Below are 18,931 nucleotides of genomic sequence, written 5' to 3'. Positions count from 1 at the left end.
TTGATATTAATAGCCTAAGAGCTGCATAGCATTTTCTCCCAAACAGCTACCTATAATGCTTATTATTACTGAAAGGTTAGACCAAAGAGGAACAAGAGAAAATGTAACCAATTAATTTCTTCTTATATTTACATGCAATCCTATAGAACATATTTTTCTTTTTTCCTACCAGCAGTTTTTCCTTGCTAAATCATTCCAACCACCATTCCTACTTCCTTTACATTGTTGAGTTCTGAGAAATAAGCCACAATTTAGAAACCCCAAATGATGCTAAAAGAAAAGTAAGTACACCAAATGTAGATAAAAAGAGTAGTATTATTTAAAAAATCTATTTAGTTACCTTTTTTGGGCTTCCTAAAAAAACAACAGCATGTATGTAAACTGAGGTAAAATTGTTTGAAAACAAATATTTTAATGCATAAAACACATGAATTCAATAAATATTTCCATGAATATTTCATACATGCATAAAACTTTGATATCTTATTCATTTTGAGATTCACTTCCATCTTATCTGTAGCTAACCAAAAGGGAAGTCACATGACTTACACAATGAAAGAGAAAGAACAGTTTTCTTTCCTTTCCTTTCTACAGGAAGAAACAAAAGCTCAGTATTAGTTATCCAAGGCCAATGGGTGGGGCCTGCAAGCCAAAAAGCTGTACTGGATTGAGGTTAATCTTAATGGGGGCCCACTCGAACCTTCTGAAAGCATCAAAAATGTGAAAACGGCAACCAAAGCTTACAGAAAATAAGAAGCATTTAATGTAAGTTAGTTTTCACATCTACAAAGTTCTATAGGGACCTAATTCAGTTTATAAACAATGTTGCTGCTTTTGTTGGGATAAAATCACCTAACTGTGATTCCCTTACAGATACACACACCATCCCCCACCAGCACACAGATACTTCACAAGCTTCTTGAATAAATAGGAGTATCCAATGTCCAGGGTGATGGGTGGTCCTGAGGTCCTGAACCAGAGCTGTATACTTTTAAGGGATGCTGAGATAAGAACAAAGTGTTTTGTGTTTGTTTAAACCTGGCTCTATATTTAAAGTCTTCACACCATTACTGATACAGTTCATAAACTTGTACTCTAATTGATTCAAGCAAATTTTAACTGTCAGCATAAATACTGGAAATTAAACATATCAAAACAAAATAAATACTTTGAGACTTATTATAGATCTGATTGAAATTAACTAATTCAATTTACTTAAAAGTAATCACCACATTTCAAAGCTGTAAATTCTCAACCCAAGATAGAATATCGTTATCATCCCATTTTCACTACCAACAGGGTACTTTTATAATACCTTATGAAATAGCATGTATTTAAATAAAATTATATACACCAAGTAAGTTGAAATGCAATGAAAAACTTCTAAATTAGTGAAATCAACCCATGCTGAGTCACAATCAAGCATCAACTACTATGCCCATTTTTATACACCAGGCTTTATTATAAGTCTAATAGAAAGAGATTTTTTACAGAGCAGAAAGGCAGGATTTACAAGTGGCCCAAGGAAAAGATAAGCAATGAATAGTTCTGACCCCAGCTTCTCTGGCTTGATCAAGTGGGTCTGCAACCTGAGCCAAAGGGCGCAAATTCCTCACCATTCAAAATTCTTCAATGGCATGGGGGAGGAAACAGTGAAAGGGGCAAACGTGCAAATCCAACTGTCCTTAGATTTAGTATTCAACTAAAAATTTTAATTAGAGAGTTAAGTAAATGAGCTCAATACTGTGTGATTAAACTTGGGATTCATAGATTAACCAGTCCTTAAAAAAAGGAAGCTTTATTTACTTATTAAAAATGAAAAAAAAATTACTCATTTATCTTCTTAAATGTGTGACTTAAACAGAACTGTGTTAGGTATGTATCTCTGACATAATTTAATCTATTTAAGGAAGTTGTTGATAGTGGAATTAGTTTCCAAGTACCAGTGTTTCCATATCATAAGCAAAATGATGTATTATTAAAGTCAGACTTTGGTAAAACAGTTGAAAGAATTCATTTCAAGCTCCACAATATATCAAAGATCCATTAAGTTTTTAAAGCAATAGGTAGAACCTGTGTTGTCAGACTTCTGTTACAAACTGAACTAAGGATAAAGAATTCCCCTGAATGAAGAAAATGTTAAGATAAAAGAATTTAGGCATTATAGTATCTGGGAATATTCTAGCTACTTACTATCAGTAATAGTCTAGGCAACTGCTTACAAAGCCTAAGGAAATAAATGGTCATGAAGAAATCATGGCCAGAGTAAAGTTAATTTGAATTTTACATAGAGCCTTTAGATAATACAGCACAATAAAACTGAACAAAAATCTTTAAGTTTTGAGCAAAATTAGAAGATTTTGAAATAAATGCCAACTTAAGACTAACAAAGTAATAAATTAAAGTGGGTTTTGATTTTAAAAAGTGGACTGTTAATAACAAAATGTTAAAGCAGCTAGTAAAAGTTGTGTGTTATTAATAACACAGTAAAATGATTCTAAACATTGGTAAAAAAAAGTTCCTACATAAGAAATCTGAAAACTATGTATTTTAAGACTGATAAGAAATCACTGTATTTAGCTCAAAATTTGAAAGCTAACATTTATTATTTTATCATAGTTGACCCCAATTTAAATGGGTAGAAGCTGCATAACTAGGTTTCATAAAAAAGTGAATGGTTCATGGGAAAAATGATCCACTGCTTTTATACCTTGTATGAAAAGAATGAGAATTGGAAAAATCTTATTAAAAAGTTTGCTAGAAAGAAGAAAATAATATGTAGCAAACTGGAGAGCAGAAATCTTAATCTTTATCACCCCACAGTGCTTTACAACTACTATGTGATCAATAAAAAAATACTTGAATAAATATAGTACCAGAAATTTTTCTAGAGTAACGATTTTCTTACAAGTTAGTACTTTTACACAGTAAACCATCTTGTCAATTAACACCTCTTAAGATTGTTTACTCAGTGAGATAGAAATTCATTAAATTTCTAACAAGAAATATGAGTATCAGCAAGCCTTATTATGCCCTTTAAGTAGGCAATGAGTTTACATTGCATGAAAAAGTACCATAAGGATAAATGAAATCAACACAGAAGACCAGTGAAATGCATACTAATTAATCTTACTTTCACAAACATAGAAACTACTAGTAAAAAAAGCAAGCAGATAACTCTGAGAAAAACAACAACAAAAAAAATCAAAATCAAGTGTGGGCTGGATTTGATAAAGGATACTGAATTGTAGTTTATGTCTAAGGTGATAAAGTTAAAAAGGCCGGGTCAATTAACCAGTTACTATGACATATCAATAATCATATAGAACAACTAAACTTCTTGTCTTCAAGGGTGAATGACTATAAAGAGACACAAGGGAACTTTTGGGGGAGATGAAATGTTCCGTATCATGACTGTGGTGGTGGTTCATAATTTGTCAAAACTCATCTAACTGAAACTTTATGTTAGAGAATTTCATTCTATATAAACTGTATCTTAATAAGCAGAGAATGCCAAAAATAAATGACATGAGCTTACTTTTAAAAATTTTAACGGTTTACATGATGAGAGTATTAATAAAAATATAGTGCTCAAAATAGAAATTTAAACTAAAACCCGGTATTCTTACATTCTTAAATTATTTTCATGTATACTACCTCAATGAGCCCTTTCCTTAACTCTGAAAAATGGGGAGGAAAGATATTAGTGAACACATTTCACCTATAGGAACACTGAAGCTCAAAAAAAGTAACTAGCCAAAACTAAGAAAACCACCAAGTGGCAGAGCCAAATCCAAACTTCCATTTCTGATCCTTTATCCCTTAGTCTACTGCACTACCACTTCTTAGTAATATTAACTATGTGCAACAAACATCACTGAGTGCTTACTATCTCTCAGGCTCAGTGCTAAATGCTTTACATGTGTAATAACATTTAATCCTCATAATAACCCTATACAAAAGTGGTTACTGTTTTGTCCCCTCCCTTTATGAGACCCTAGACACTGACAAGATAACTCACTTCCTCTACAAACAATGAACTGGAATTTGAATACTGATCCATTTGACCAGAAGCTATGCCACTAGATAGTACCTCACAAAGATTAAATACTTAGTTATACAGCAAAAGGTATTAAATTGTCATAGCAGGTCTATTTAAAATAATACTTTTTCTTTAGCTTATACTTAAGGATATACAAACTGGATATGTACAACTTAATACTCATATAAAATCTCATGATAAAACAAACTATTAAAACAACCTGTATAACTAATTCATTTCCAAGTCTCAATTTATATCCTGTATTTTAAACAATATTAAACACTATGACATAAAATTATAATAAAATGCTTGTAATTCACTATAATGGAAATTAAGCTGTTAACATTATATAACACATTCTCCCAATTTTAAAGAGACCACATTAAAGAAGATATCAATTTAATTTTCTACTATGAATATATGCCACTGAACATAACTTATCTGTGATTTTATTGTGACTAGGTTACATTTTAGTTTATTTATTAAACACAGACTTGCTATACAACTTTTATGACAGCCTCAAAAGTTAGGTATTAATGACTCCAATTTGCTGCTGGTTATAAAAAGGTAAGACAAAACTAAATCTATCAAATGTCTATAAATCTTAGGTTAGACGGCATTTCCAAATTGTCAAATATTTAGACACTGGGGGGTTCTGTAATTTTCAGATAATTTTCCAATTTGTTACTAGATGGAAAATAAGACAATCCTGATATATCAAAATGCAATATAACAAATAGTTTTGTTACTCATTCAATAGAAGTACTCATTAAAAGATAATTTCTAAATGTACCCCACTGATCTACAATATATTTTCTTGAATATGTTACTGTTAACTTTTCAGTATTAGAAACTGTTATAATCAAATTATTTTAGAGAAGAATATAAACCATTTAAGTTTCTTATGTACTGTATATGTTACAATGTCATAACCTATAGTAACTGTATGTTGAACAAGCTGTATTTCTTATTACTTAAAATTCAGTGAGAAATATCTCAAGATATAATTATAGAATTGATAATAATTTAAAAACTCTATTTCATATGTAGTTCCAAATCAATACAAAAGAATATCATATTTAAATATATTTCCAGTTTAATTAATCAGAAATAACCTCACTTTATTTGTTTAGGTTATACTTGGATTAGAAATAAAAACCCAGCACACCATATTTTTAACTAGTAACTTTTAGGTTAATCACAATACCAAAAGAACTACTCAGTTAAGATATATAAAACTATCTGTAATTTCTGAACAGAAAGAATTCTGGCAAGTTTAAATAATAGGGCTTTCTTGCTGCCCCAGAGCAACAAAATTTACAATGATCTCACTTTTTATCCACCATGTTGAATGTAGGCAACAAAAGAAGTTTTTAACTTCCTATGAAACCCAAGAACTCTAAGATTCTGTTAAAGGTATGTTAAAGTTGTTATGCTAAATACTTGTAAGTGGTTTCTCACATATTTGTTTAAAAAACAATTCTTTGATTTATTGCCTTAATTTTTTGTGAATAGTCTTTAAAAAAAAGAAAAATAAAAAATAAGAGGAAAATACAATCATCTTTACTCATTTTTTTACTGAAGTACAATTAATATGCATCAATAGTCTTTAACATGAGGAAGACTATTTTAAACATGTGGTCAATTCACACTTCATGTTTAAATTGAATTAGGATAAAAATATCTTTTAGAAGTAAACAAAAACAAAACAAAAAAAGTGTCTTGAAAATGGACCAGCATTTGAAAATCAGAAAGTACCTAATATCTTTTAAAACAATAAAAGTCATAAAATTTTGATTTAAATGTCTTTACATGTAATTTTCTAATTAAATAGCTTTAAAGCATTTCATTTAGGATTCTTCCAAATTGGTTAACTCAGCAAATCATCTTGAAAATTTGGTAGTTTTAGGAACCACTTTCAAAACATTAAAATGTGTAACTCACTAACAAATGAGCTGTAACTGCTAAGTGGTATTTTTATAATTGCTAAGATTTTGCTTTATCTAAATAGTTTTTGACACTGACATTTTCAACAGCCCCAAGAATAATAATAACCACAATTATTTTCCATGTGAAAAATGTTTTCATGCTAACCTATGATAAAAATAAAGATGGCTAATAAATTGGTAATGAAATATTATGAAAAAAATCATTAAACAAGAACATACTGGTATAAATCTGTTTTCATAAATTGCCTAATTAATAACCACTGAGACATGAACTGTCTGCTACATCAACTGAACTGTGTATAATACATAAAATTTTCATATATTTAAAAATTATTTATCTCGAAAAGTTTTCATATCCTATACTGTTAATAAAAATGCTTTAAATTTATCTCAGTTATACCAATTATTGTTATTTCTTCTATTTCCATCGCTTTGAGATATTTTCTGAGCAAAGTAATAAAAGGAACATAAAAAATATAAATCGTTGTAACACAGACATTTGTGTTTTTCATTAAGATCAAAGTATAAGTCAGAAATAAAGAGCATAAGAAGAAAACATCAATACGTGGAAGGTAAATTAAGAATTCAAAACCAAATTATTAATAAATATTTAAGCCTAATCAAGTAATGGTAGCTAAATTATAGACATTTTGAAATTACACTTTTCTCTCCAGAAAAAAAAAATTCTTATGTACGCAGTGAAATAAATGAAATACATTTATGTTAAGAATTCTTTATACCATAGTGACGGCAAAGAATAACAGATATATAACTGAAAAAGCAAGAAAATATTATTATGCAAATGAGCTGAAGAGAGGAAAATAAAGAGAATGGATTCTGCACCCCACCCCCAACAAAATAAGATTTACTTTTTCTTATTAGGTAAGAAAATGACTTTTGGAAATAAATACCAAATTTTATGTAAAGAAAAACTTACATGATAATAAACATCAATAAGTAGTTATTAGGGAACACTGCCCTACTCCAAAAAGATCTAACTTTACCATGTGAGTCACCTAAACTATCATTAAATATTTAAGTTCTGTCAAAGTTTATAATATTTCAAAAGGTTGTAAGAGACCTCTCCAGGTAATTTAAACATGTTATCCCACAATCTAACTGTGGATGCAATTTCTTTGAACTTATCAGTAACGATAAACTAAAAGAAATATTAATTATTAGCACTTACAAAATAATTGTACTCTCACTAACAAAATTACCTTAGTAGCAACCTAGACTTACAAATCTGTACTAACCATGTATGTATATTCTTAATTCAATTAAGAGACAAATCTCTGTGCTTTGCACTGGACTCTCAAGTAAGAAATTCCTACAAACATACCCTATTTACAAACTAAATCATCATCAAGATTTTCCAGTTTTAATTATTAAATATTTTAAGGAACAACTAAAAAACAATAAGCTGTACTCAGCTTATTGTTAAATTTCAAAAACATAGTATTTATATATTCTTGTAAGTTTTTAAAAGTATTATTAAATGCTATCAAGTTTCCAAATTAATGTGTGTCAAAATACACATATTACCAGCCCATAATCATATGATCATTTAAACCACAAGTTAATATTAGGAAGTCAAATGAGACTGTCATTTTTAAACTACCAATGGTCACATAACATTCTCAAATAGCAGAATCTCTCTGCATTTATCAAAAAGTCTAAAGATAAAGAAAAGTACAGCACCCAAGTCATGTTTATTTTTGAGATGTTGGTGACACTACAGAGACTAGAAGAAAATGTGACTGTATTCTTGCCAACACATTTTAAATAGAATTACGTTAACTATGAATGTACAGCTCTATTTTAAAACTACACATGCATGTATTCTCCTCATTTCATAGCAACTAAATTCTTTGCAGTAGAGATTTTTTTTGTTATTCCTGTTTATTTTTATGTATTTTATTTATTTATTATTGAAGTATATGTAGTCAATATTTTTTAAAGGAAAAAAAATTCCTGGGAGCCATGGCATGAAGTTTTAAATATTATGTCAAACTAAATCATTGTTTATTTCCCCAAATATATACAATTAAAAATGTTTCATAATACTTAAAAAATACCTAGTGATACATGTATTTCTAAAGACTAAAAAAAAAACAACCCCAAAACTATTCCATGTACTTAAAATAATGAGTAGATATTGGTCCAGTTGAGCATTTAAAATTCCTAATTACCAACAATGGTTATTCTTTCATAACAAAATAGTATATAGACATAATGGAGGAAAATCTAATTTTAATTATACATTAAACATAATATGTGTTCCAAAATTCTCATACAGTAAAAATGGCAGTAAAATAGTGATTTGAAAAGTATTTTAAAAACTTTTGTTAAATGGTCCTGAGCTGTAACCTGATTGTGTAAGTGATGCTGACATCATGCCTGCAGACATCATTTATAAACATCTAATTATTACAATTGCTTGGCTAAAATCTGTAGGATTCCTGCCTTGTTCAAAACAATTTTTCATATGATTTATATGCAATTTATATGAGTCTCAATATAAGAGAAACTCCTCTACCAAGGCATCTAAATCAATAAGAAAAAAAAAAAAGCAACTGAAAACTACATAATTTCCCTTTAGGAAAAAAGTGAGATATGTTTCAAAAAACAAACACTGTAGTCATCAAAAAAACTCCTTGAAAAATCATTTTCTAATTTTAATTTAAAGAGTATCACTGCTCTGGTTTTTTACATCACAAAAATTCTAATACTTAAGTTTTATCGACTTTTTTACATACTTCTTCCTAAAAATGTAAGAATACAAATATACACATTTTATGAGAATTTTTCTCATATACCATTTTAATACTGTTTTATTAGTAAATATGTGATTTGTAACATAAGATTAAAGGAAGTTTAATATTAATAACCAACATCTGTACTCTAGAAACTCTACACTATCTGTAAATAAAACTTTTCCAGCAATATATTATTTCATAATTCAGTGGGTACACTTGAGTTTAGCAACATATAACCATTAAACAGCTTAAATTTGGATTAATTGTGGTTCTAAAGATTAATGCTGGTTAATGAAATGTCTAATATTTGAATGTATTAAAAGGTAAACACAGGAAACCAAATTATAACAAGGTGTGATCAAAGAAGAAAAGGGCTATTCTTTTTCATTCATCTATAAAACAAATTTATGAGATCGTAAAGAACAATTTAACAACCTCAAGAAGGTTCAAAGTGGGGAAAGCCAGAGCCTGAGAGAAAATGGATTTGTCAATGATTTCAGTCATTCAGTATAGGGAGGGAAAAAAAGCAGAAAATGTAGGTTCATTTTACAATAAAGTAGGGGGCATAAAATCCAGTAGCCTGTCTATGGACTTCTATTTATATGTTTAAACCTTGTTTCAATTCACAGATTATGCTGATCCTTCCACATGTAAACAGCCAATATTGATGGCAAGGCCCTTAGGAAAGGAAAACACACACCACACAGCAAGGTCAGGAAGCTACCAACCACCACAGGACAACAGATCAAAACAGAATGGTTTCATATGTTTCTATTGTTTATATACTTAATTTGAAGATGATATTCCTTGGGGAGTATAGGAGGTTGTAAATATTACCAGGAACATGCAACACAGTATCAAATAAAATATATACTTTTCATGCAAATACACTAAGTATTTCTTGCATGTATCTGTCAACCTGTAGTATTGAGAGCATTTCATTCAATTTTTTAAACTTAAATGTCAAGCCAAAATAAACCTCTTTGGTCTTAAATCCCTTTATTCCTAAGAATTCCTTACAGAGAATTACCTTCTTTCAATGAAATAATCAAGCTCACAGATTGTAATTTTTTTTCTTTTTACTAGATTAAGCAATAGAGGAGTGAAAATGGAAGAGGCATTAATTCACTTGTTTCCAGGTTAAAATTTTGAAAATGATAAGCAATGACATTCTGTTTGGTATTTAAGCATTTTACAAAATTACAACATGATATAAGCAATGGTGGAAATTTATTCAAAGTAGCAGAGGAGAACATTTTAAATATACAAACTAGAGCCACAGCTGGCCACATGTTTTTTGAGTTCAGTTTCTTAAAGAGACAGGATCCTTGGACCTATGCCCTAAAAGGGAGCACATTTCCAAAATACCTGATTACCAAACATCTTCTCTTGACATTTCTTCAAACCCACAGTAGGCCAACGGTGTTCTATTTTATTTTACTATAAAATCAAATTATTTTTATTTGATTCTACAAATGACTCTCCGGGAAGCAGAAACAAATAAATAGAGGAAGCTACTGCGACTAAAGATACCAAAAGTAAGGGAATCCAGAGATTTCCTATAATAGCAATGTTTTTAAACTTAAAATGATCACTGTCTCTTCATTCATTTCCCCACTCGTTCACTCTGCCTAGGCAACAGAGTATATTGTAACCGGTAACACCGGAAGCCACGCTACAGCAGTTTCGCTGTCGAATGAAGAGGGGAACTTCCTAATAATGTCAACCAGCACCATAGCAATGAAATTTCAAAGACTTCATTTTCTGATTAGTAAAAGATACACAGTAAGGGGTCCGTACACATACCCTAAAAACCGAATTAACTCAGGATGGTAAGGAAGATTTCCTTTTTCAGTGTATGTCCATTGACAAACCTACTGACCAACTCCAGCACATGGAAAAAAAGAGAAAGGAGGGGTGGTTAAAGAAGTTTGGCTTACTTGGTGCACAAACACATCGACTGGAATTTCCAAGGGGCTTCCCTCTCGGTTTATCATGGAGATGAATCCAAATCCCATCCGCACATTGAACCACTTACAGTGGCCAGTTCCGTGCAGAACCTGGGATTCTTCCTCTGCCTGCTCCGGCAGCTTCCCGGGCTCTTCTCCACCACCTTTGCTTGCCCCGCCTGAGTATAACAGGACAAAAAGAGTCAGTTAGACTGGACTCCCAAACTGTTCACTGAAAGAGAGAGGGAAAAAAACAAACAAACCTGATTGGGGCATGGGGGTTAGAAATAGAAACAAAAAATGGTTGATTCTTTTTTTCTACAGAAAATATTTAAAAGGAAAGGGTTAAAAGGGGGAAGCGGGGGAGGCGGGAGCCACACTGTTCTATCGATCACATCAACTTCCACTTTTCTGTACATACGTGTACTTTTTCATTTAACTCCATTTTCCAGCCACATATTACAGTACAGCATGGGATATTTTACTTGCATATTGCTGATTTAACACTGATCCCATTTACAAAGAGAAATTTTCAGCGAAACTATTCTCTCCTGAGGGCACGAGGAGGAAAGAGAAATCCTGAAGATGGTTACAACTAGTTAGTGCACATGCGGCAGCAGCGAATCCAGGGTTATTTGCACTGTGCATTCCCCTCCCCCCAACAACTTTCAATTAAAGTTGGGGTGGAATGGGGGAGGGGGCAGGTGTATAAAAGTTTTCTTGGGCTCACTAACTGAAACTGCGCTTAATCACACTCAAACAATTCAAACAATAGCCCACTGAAAGCTTTTCAAGTTGTGAATCAGTGTGGGCGGTACAAAACATTTTTGGAGATCTATAACAATAGGTTGCAGAAAGCCCCATTGCGCAATGGGGAGCGGGGGTAATGCCCAGTATTGGGGTAAAAGGGGAAGGGGGGGACGGGCAAAGAAGGGTGGGAAAGGGGGAGGGTGGAGAGAAAGGAAGAGAGAAAATCACAGTAAAACAATAGAAAAGAAAATTAACCTTCGGCCATGTTGCCCCACGGGCCCTCAGCTCCAAACTCGTGAGATGAAAAGTTTCCCTTTGGAACGGAGTGATCTTCTGCATCAATCTAACATCTTGATTTTGTGCGATCACAAATTTAGCTCGCATGGTCTAATGTGCTTTCCCTCTTTTGATTTTTTTCTCTTCTCTCTCCAGTTTCTGGCCCCCTGAGCCACGTGACTTTGTCAATTACATGCTTTCTTGCTACTAATTTCACCTCGGATCCTTAAGGGGCTGGCAAGAGGAAGAGATAACCAATCGCCATTTCATCTATGCTGACATCAAAATAATTTATGAATGAACATGAAAAACTCAAACATGTTATCTTAAAGAGAATTTGAGACTCTTCTTTACGATAAATCAGAATGCTGATTTCGTGCTCTTACTTAAACACAATAGAGGGTTCCTATGAATCGTCGATTTAGAAAAACGGCAGTCATATATGTGCACACGCGTGCCTTACACACAAGCCTGTCTAAATAATCTCATTTAGGGGGAAAAAGCCATTTAAATAAAGCAACCGATGTTACGCTTTATTTTCCCCCCTAAGAAGTCAGCTGTTCCATAGGAGTAAACCTGCCCAGAGTGCAAATTTCATATTTAATTCAATTCTTAGAGAAAAATATATAATTTACAAACGATCTCATTAAACCTAATTACATCTCCACGAAACTTTGGATAATAGTAACATACACATACAATAAGACGAAAGCGTACAATTACCTGATCGTGCCCAGAAATTTTTTTCAAATTTTAAAATAAGACCCTACCGGAAAAATCGCTAGCACCTTCACGTACTCAAATTACGTTTAGGTTTATCATTTCTGAACATTTTGAAGGGGGAATTGTACTTCACAGGTTTCTCCGCCATCTCTTTCCGGGGGAGGAGATGTGATTAATGACTTCCTAAATAACAGACCAGTTTTCCAGCCTAACATAGAGTGAACCTCAATCAGCGGCAATTGTTCCCCAAGAGCAAGACGACGTAGGGCAGGGAGGGGGAGGGGAGCGCCAGGCAGGGGAGGTGAAGAGGAGCCGCCAGCACAGGCGGCTGCAGAGCCAGAGAATGAGGTGGGGGAGGGAAAAAAAAAATCGGTGGCAGGCGGGGGGAGGGGAAAGGAAAGAGGGCAAGTGGGAGAAAAAAGGTAAATTCATATCATATTGATTGGACCCTGACATTTAAAAAGTCCACTACCAATGGACAGACGAGTCAAATAAACGAAAATGTAATAACGGATTAGGCTCCCACTGTCCCTTCTCTGGCCTGGCCCCAGTTTCAAAATGCTTATCTTTTACCTTTCAAATTGATTCAAACGATCGTTCATTACTAGATGCTGACTCCAATATTACCGCCCTCATCGAATACAATAAATATTATGGATCAACTAGAAATGCTTTACTTCCTTTAAAATATAAAATACAACTCGCTTTTGAAACCTTAAAAAGCCCCACCACTCTTTCCCCTACCATACCCCCCATTTTCTTAAACAAGCAGTTTACGAAGAAACTGTACAGATACCACTTCCCTTGGGCAAAGCTACTGAGTTGACCCTCCCCCACCTTACCCGCAATCCCCCTCCTGGCTCTTCAAACATGACTACACTCCTAACTCCAGCCACTGTTTCTCACAAACTAAAATGTGGGGATTCTGAATCTAAAAGCATTTGAAAACCCACAAAATGCACCTATTTACACCTCGTCCCCATATTAAATAACTAAATATAAATTCATACTAATTGGTTCAGAACTGAAATAAATGGGGGCATGTAAATATGTTTTTTTCAGCCTTTTTTGGTAAAAGGCATCAATCAAGACTGATCAATTTGGAAAGATTTTTCATGTTTATTTCTTTTGTTGCTTCCCAGAAAAGGAGGTAAAGCTTTCTCATTTATTTACTTTGGGGAGAATAACCATGTTCTAGCTGGTAGGGAGGGAAGCAAAAATGTAAAAACCCAAATGATTTTGCAAGAGTAACAAAAGTGCTCAAAAAATTATTTGCTAACAAAACATTTTTAGGCATTAATTACACTGACCTACAATGAAGTAACTTTAACAATGGCATTTCAGGTTAAACATTTTACATAATATTGAAATATAAAAAAGTAATTTAAAATAAGTTATTTCTTTTTTATATCTTAAATGAGAGAATTGCTTTTAAAAATCAACATCTGATAAAAAAGTTAACATCTGAAAAAATCAACATCTGGTAACAGAAAAACAATCTGAAAAAGTATTCATGGAAATTAAGGGTAAGTGCCATTATTTATTAAAGTAATTATCATAAAATTCATAGACCAGTATAGTCTAGTGTTGTCACCAACACACATTTATGGTAAACAATATTTTATCTGTAAGTTTATTTTTAATTCGAAGATAGTTTAATCATCATAAAAATCAGAAACAATATATAGGTGGAATCTGAAACCCTTGCTAATTGTTAAATTTGATGAGATTCAAACCTATCAATCTATATATGAAAACTGTAAATACCATAACTGAACCACATTGAATGGTATGGTTATGAGAATCAGAGCCCCGCCTGATTGGGGGCCTCCAGTATTAGTGGAATTAAGGTAGGGTTCACTGGACTGGTCACTGGTGTCAGAGGTTATCGACTCATTCATTTCCTGAGAGGGACATCAGCCTTTCAAGTTGTGTAGAAGGCTTTTTCCAACTGGGAACTCTGAGAAATCCTCTAACATTCATTCACAAAGAATTTAAGCCAAATACGTGTACATACCTGGGGGATGGGGAGGAAAGACAGAGGGAGAGAAGAGAAAGAGTAAAAAAGGAAGAGGGGAGCAAATTGGGAAGGGAGTGAAGGAAGGAGACACAGTGAGACAAAAAATATCACTATTTCAGGGACATGGCATTGTCGTTTAAATAGATTCATCTTTTCTGCTGAAGATCCTTTTATAAAACTGACCATAATCTCTTTAAGCTCTAAGAGTGCTTCTTTCACAGAAAATAGTCCTATGAATCTCCTAGAATGCTTTCTAATTTGTCACCTTCCTGAAGTCTTCTGGTTTTAATTTTTTTCTCATTTCCTACTTGTTTTTAGTGCCAGAAAGACCTGTGTTTGACTCAAAACGCATGTTTTGTGAAAGCCAAATCTTTTAGTAGTTTGATTTATCATAGTTCTTTCAAAATGTTTCAAAAATGAGTTCAAGTAGTTACAAAGAATCATCAACACACTGGGGAGAAAATTAAGGAATTAACCTGTCATATGCCTGTTCGTCATCACAACTTAAAATCTCTTCTTCATTTAAAAAAATGAGGTACATATTTTTTTGGATGTTTTCTTTCTTTCCTTTTATTTTTTTTCCTCCCAAAACTCCAAGAGTACAATGCAAGGAGCCTAAAGAGGTGCCAGAGCCACCAAAGTTGCTGTCAACTATAAGCAATGAGTGACTTCTATTCCAGCAGAAACAATGCTTCGGTTCTTCTTAAAACTAGGAGGAGGGGCCGTGGCACTGCGGAGAGCGACTCCACCGGTGCTCTCCTCCCGGCAAATAAGGCCGGGGTCTGCAGCCCCAGCGCTACCTTCGCAGCCGCGAATCTTCCCGCGCAGCTTGCGCCCCAGGGTCGCCAAGACCCCCAGGCCAGCGGATCCGCCCTTTCCCTCCACCGCCCGCCCCAGCAACTTCCTGTGCCCTTTCTCTCCCCAGTCACCTTTCCCTTTATTCATCTCATCCCCACCTCCTCTCCAGAAGTCAAACCATTCCAAAGAGGCTGGTGATTTCTCAATAAAAAGGGCTTTTAATTTTGTCATTTTGTCCCCAAGAACACTAAACAAAAGAAACTCTTGCCTTTACTATTACGCAAGCAACACTTGGCACAATCTTCTTTAACTGCATATGTATGGCACTTATAATTTGGTCCCTTTATCTGTGAGATGTCAGACTGTCTGCTATCTAGGAGAAGTGAAGTCAAAGGGGAGCGCAATCAGAACCCGGGATTGACCACCACCACAACCCCCACTTCCCCATCAAGTCAAACCTAAAATGGAGCTGTCTTCAGACAGAACTCTGGCGCCGTCCTTTCGGGAAGCCGGGAAAATGTGGCAATGCGCCTTTGGAGACTAGGAAAAGACTTATGCAGGGAAGGGGGTGGAGGGGCAGCTAGGGACCATTTTAGGGAACCAACGCTGGAGCCCGGAGTGACGTTTGCTGGCCAAAAGCTGCGCACCCACACGTTGTGCAAACTGTTCCCGATCCCTCCCACTCACTGCGTATCAGTAAACTACTCGCAATTACTTTTCTTGAAACTTACAATACGGAGTCAAGTGAAAGAGTACTTGCCTGGGTGCACTGGTCTTACAGTAGAGACACTTCAGAATTGGGGGAGGGGGTAATTTTGTTTTAGTTTCCAAAAAGCAAAATTCCGTCCTCATTTAATTTCCTTACCTGGAAGCAAAATGCTCTCGCTTAAATACAATTGTTCCAATTTGAGGATTTTTTGATAATTTTTAGATAGCTGTAAAAATCTCTTAAATTTTTTCCTTAAATATCTTTACACATTTCCCCAGGTGTAACTAAATTACAGAAAAACAGGAATCGATTAGCATAAAGCTGAAGTTTTCCAGATAAATTGCCTTTAAATTTCAAAAGCAAACAACTTTCTTTCCTTTTTGATCAGTTATCTTTCAGCAAGATATTTAAAGCAACACAATTAATTCAGAAAAGGAGCATTATTTTAAGACCACCATTTTGTAGAAACTTTCTTTTTTAAAAAAACTGGAATAGAAAAAAATCCTATTCTATTAACATACTTCTCCCCCAATGAAAAGGAGAAATATAAATTTTGTTATTATTCCTCCCAAATATTTTCTGAATTGTGCTTAAAACTTCCTTAAATGACTTTAATTGGAACAAAAATAGGTTTGAAAGATCATTTGGTGATAAGCATTACATTACTTTGCCCAAAATAGCACAAAAAGAAGCTTCATGTTTTATTTTAAAAAATGAGTTATATTTTTCACCTATAATACTTGAACATGTATTTTTCATAATTTAAGAATATTTTTGCAGTGAATATTTTGTTTGTAGAAATTACACTAAATAATATAAACATACAAGTCTTTCCCTGTAATGAATGAAAATTTATTCTTTAAAACTTAATCTCATCAAAAGAAATAATAAACTGAAATAAGAGTATAGACTGCTTCCAAGTTATTTCTTTAATATCTTCACTTTGGGTTTATTTGCAGGAAGGAGACGGGTAGATGGAAAATGGAAAGGAAAAAAGAGAGCAGGAGTAAAAGATTAGGCAAGTGAGAAGAAATCTTCAGGCTTTGAAGATGCCTACATGAGAAGCAAATCTGTGGAGAAAAAATATCTAACTATATACTGAAGACCAGGGTTGCCTGGCTTGCTCAGTTTGGTAGAGCATGGGGCTCTTGATCTTGGGGTAGTGAGTTCAAGCCCTATGTTGGGTGTAAAGATTACTTAAACTAAATAAAACTTGAGAAGGAAAGGAAGGAAGGAAGGTAGGTAGGTAGACAGGAAGGAAGGAAGGGAGGAAGAAAGAAAGAGGGAAAGGGAAAAGAAAAGGAAACTGGAGGCCAGAGTTCTGGTCCCATTTAATGACCTTATGACCCTAGGCTAATCATTGACCTTCTCTGGGTCTCTGTTTCCTCATCAGCAATGTGAGGAGACTGAACCAGTCAATCTTCAAGTCTTTCAGCTTAAACGTAATCTCTGGAAATAAACTTTCTTTTGGTCAAAGTGGAGCCTCTCCCTGGCCAACACTTTTAGTCACAAGGAAACACAGACATGAAACTTTATTGCAGTCACTTAACACGTTGGTGTTAACATTATTTCCCAACAGAAAAGAGAAAGGTCTCTGAACTGCCTCCAATTTGCCACCAGAGAAAAAATATAACCAGTAGTAAGAAGCAACTAGTTGGTAAATGAAAATATTGTAGCAACTTTTCAGAATCTTCTAGTTCAGGATACTGATTAAGAGCATCATCTCCATGTCAAAGGATTCACTCTAGAGAAAAGTAAAGTGTCTGTCAAATAGCAGAGCCGATCAGTGGCTTCCTCATTAAAAATTTGATCTCCACTACTTCCTCTTGCTACATGCAATCTTATATTTAATAAGTTTACAGAATAATAGAATAACAGCTTTTTATTTGTACTTACTAATGCTCATAAACTTTGTCATATTACAGCACTTAAGTATGTTTTGAAAATAGTATTTATCAAAAGTAGACCCAAGACACTAAATTCAGCACAGCAGAAACCAAATACTACATTATCATCAAATAGAATTATTACTGAAAAGTAAGTTTTCAGTTAATTTCAGTAATAAAAGGTTTACTTATTGGGGCATCTGGGTGGCTCAGTGGGTTAAGCCTCTGACCTTGGCTCAGGTCATGATCTCAGGGTCCTGGGATAGAGCCCCACATGGGGTTTTCTGCTAAGCAGAGAGCATGTCCCCATTCTCCCCTGCACCCCCCCCCTCCCCCAGGCCTGCTTCTCTGCCTACTTGTGATCTCTCTCAGTGTCAAATAAATAAATTTTAAAAAAACCTTTTAAAAAAAGGTTTACATATCAAAAGTCTAGGTTTTACAGCACACCTAAATAAATAAAAGGGTATGTATTTTTTAAAGTCTAGGTTTAAATTGTTAAGAGTTCCTATGATTTATTTTTGCAGTATAATGAGGAACAAATTTCATAAATGTTCTTGAAAAGCAAAATAAATGGAGCTTCCAGATTAAGAAAATTTCCTGAATCACTGAAAAATGTTTAATATATCGTGCTATTTATGTTATAGTAAATTATCTGGAAATAGCACCGTGTTACCTTTAATTTAATTCAAACAGGTATCTCTAAGTTCCTATTTTGTTATGGGAGTTACAAAAATGAATAAGCAACAAATCTCCATAAGCATTTAAATATCTGTTATCTATCTTGCATGAATAACAGAAAAGGAAATCACAAAATCCAATTCTGCTAAAATAAGAAGGAAAAAGGAGTTAATTAGAATATTTCTTCCACACAATTCTGGTGAGAGTATGAGTTTATAGATGAAATCATCTGGAGTACAGTAGGATATGGTACCCTTCTTGCCAAAGTGGAGTCAAGTTTTCTTATATGCCCCCAGTAACCTTTTTATAACCTTAGTTAAGTTAAATATTTAATTGGAAAAAAAAAGTAAAGACTAACCTGGGGCTGATGAAACCTGGTTGAATGACCTCAT

The 18,931-nt window shown here is 33.7% G+C and overlaps 1 protein-coding gene across 2 annotated transcripts in view; it reads right to left on the bottom strand.

Annotated features, from left to right (window-relative positions):
• Positions 1–18,931, bottom strand: part of LIN28B (lin-28 homolog B) — a 128,410-nt gene extending 109,479 nt beyond the window's left edge. The window contains exons 1-2 of one of the 2 annotated variants that reach the window (XM_059399260.1): positions 18,898–18,931; positions 10,691–10,878 (exon numbers count right to left, since the gene is read on the bottom strand). In XM_059399260.1, the coding sequence (XP_059255243.1) occupies positions 10,691–10,878; positions 18,898–18,931 (222 nt within the window). Of the gene's footprint in view, positions 1–10,690; positions 10,879–11,184; positions 11,216–18,897 lie in introns of those variants that run through there. The other variant, XM_059399261.1, reaches the window with a different exon arrangement.

This window comes from Mustela nigripes, chromosome 5, assembly GCF_022355385.1.
Source record: "Mustela nigripes isolate SB6536 chromosome 5, MUSNIG.SB6536, whole genome shotgun sequence".
NCBI classification, from domain to species: Eukaryota; Metazoa; Chordata; class Mammalia; order Carnivora; family Mustelidae; genus Mustela; species Mustela nigripes.
This window is presented reverse-complemented; position numbering and strand designations above follow the sequence as displayed.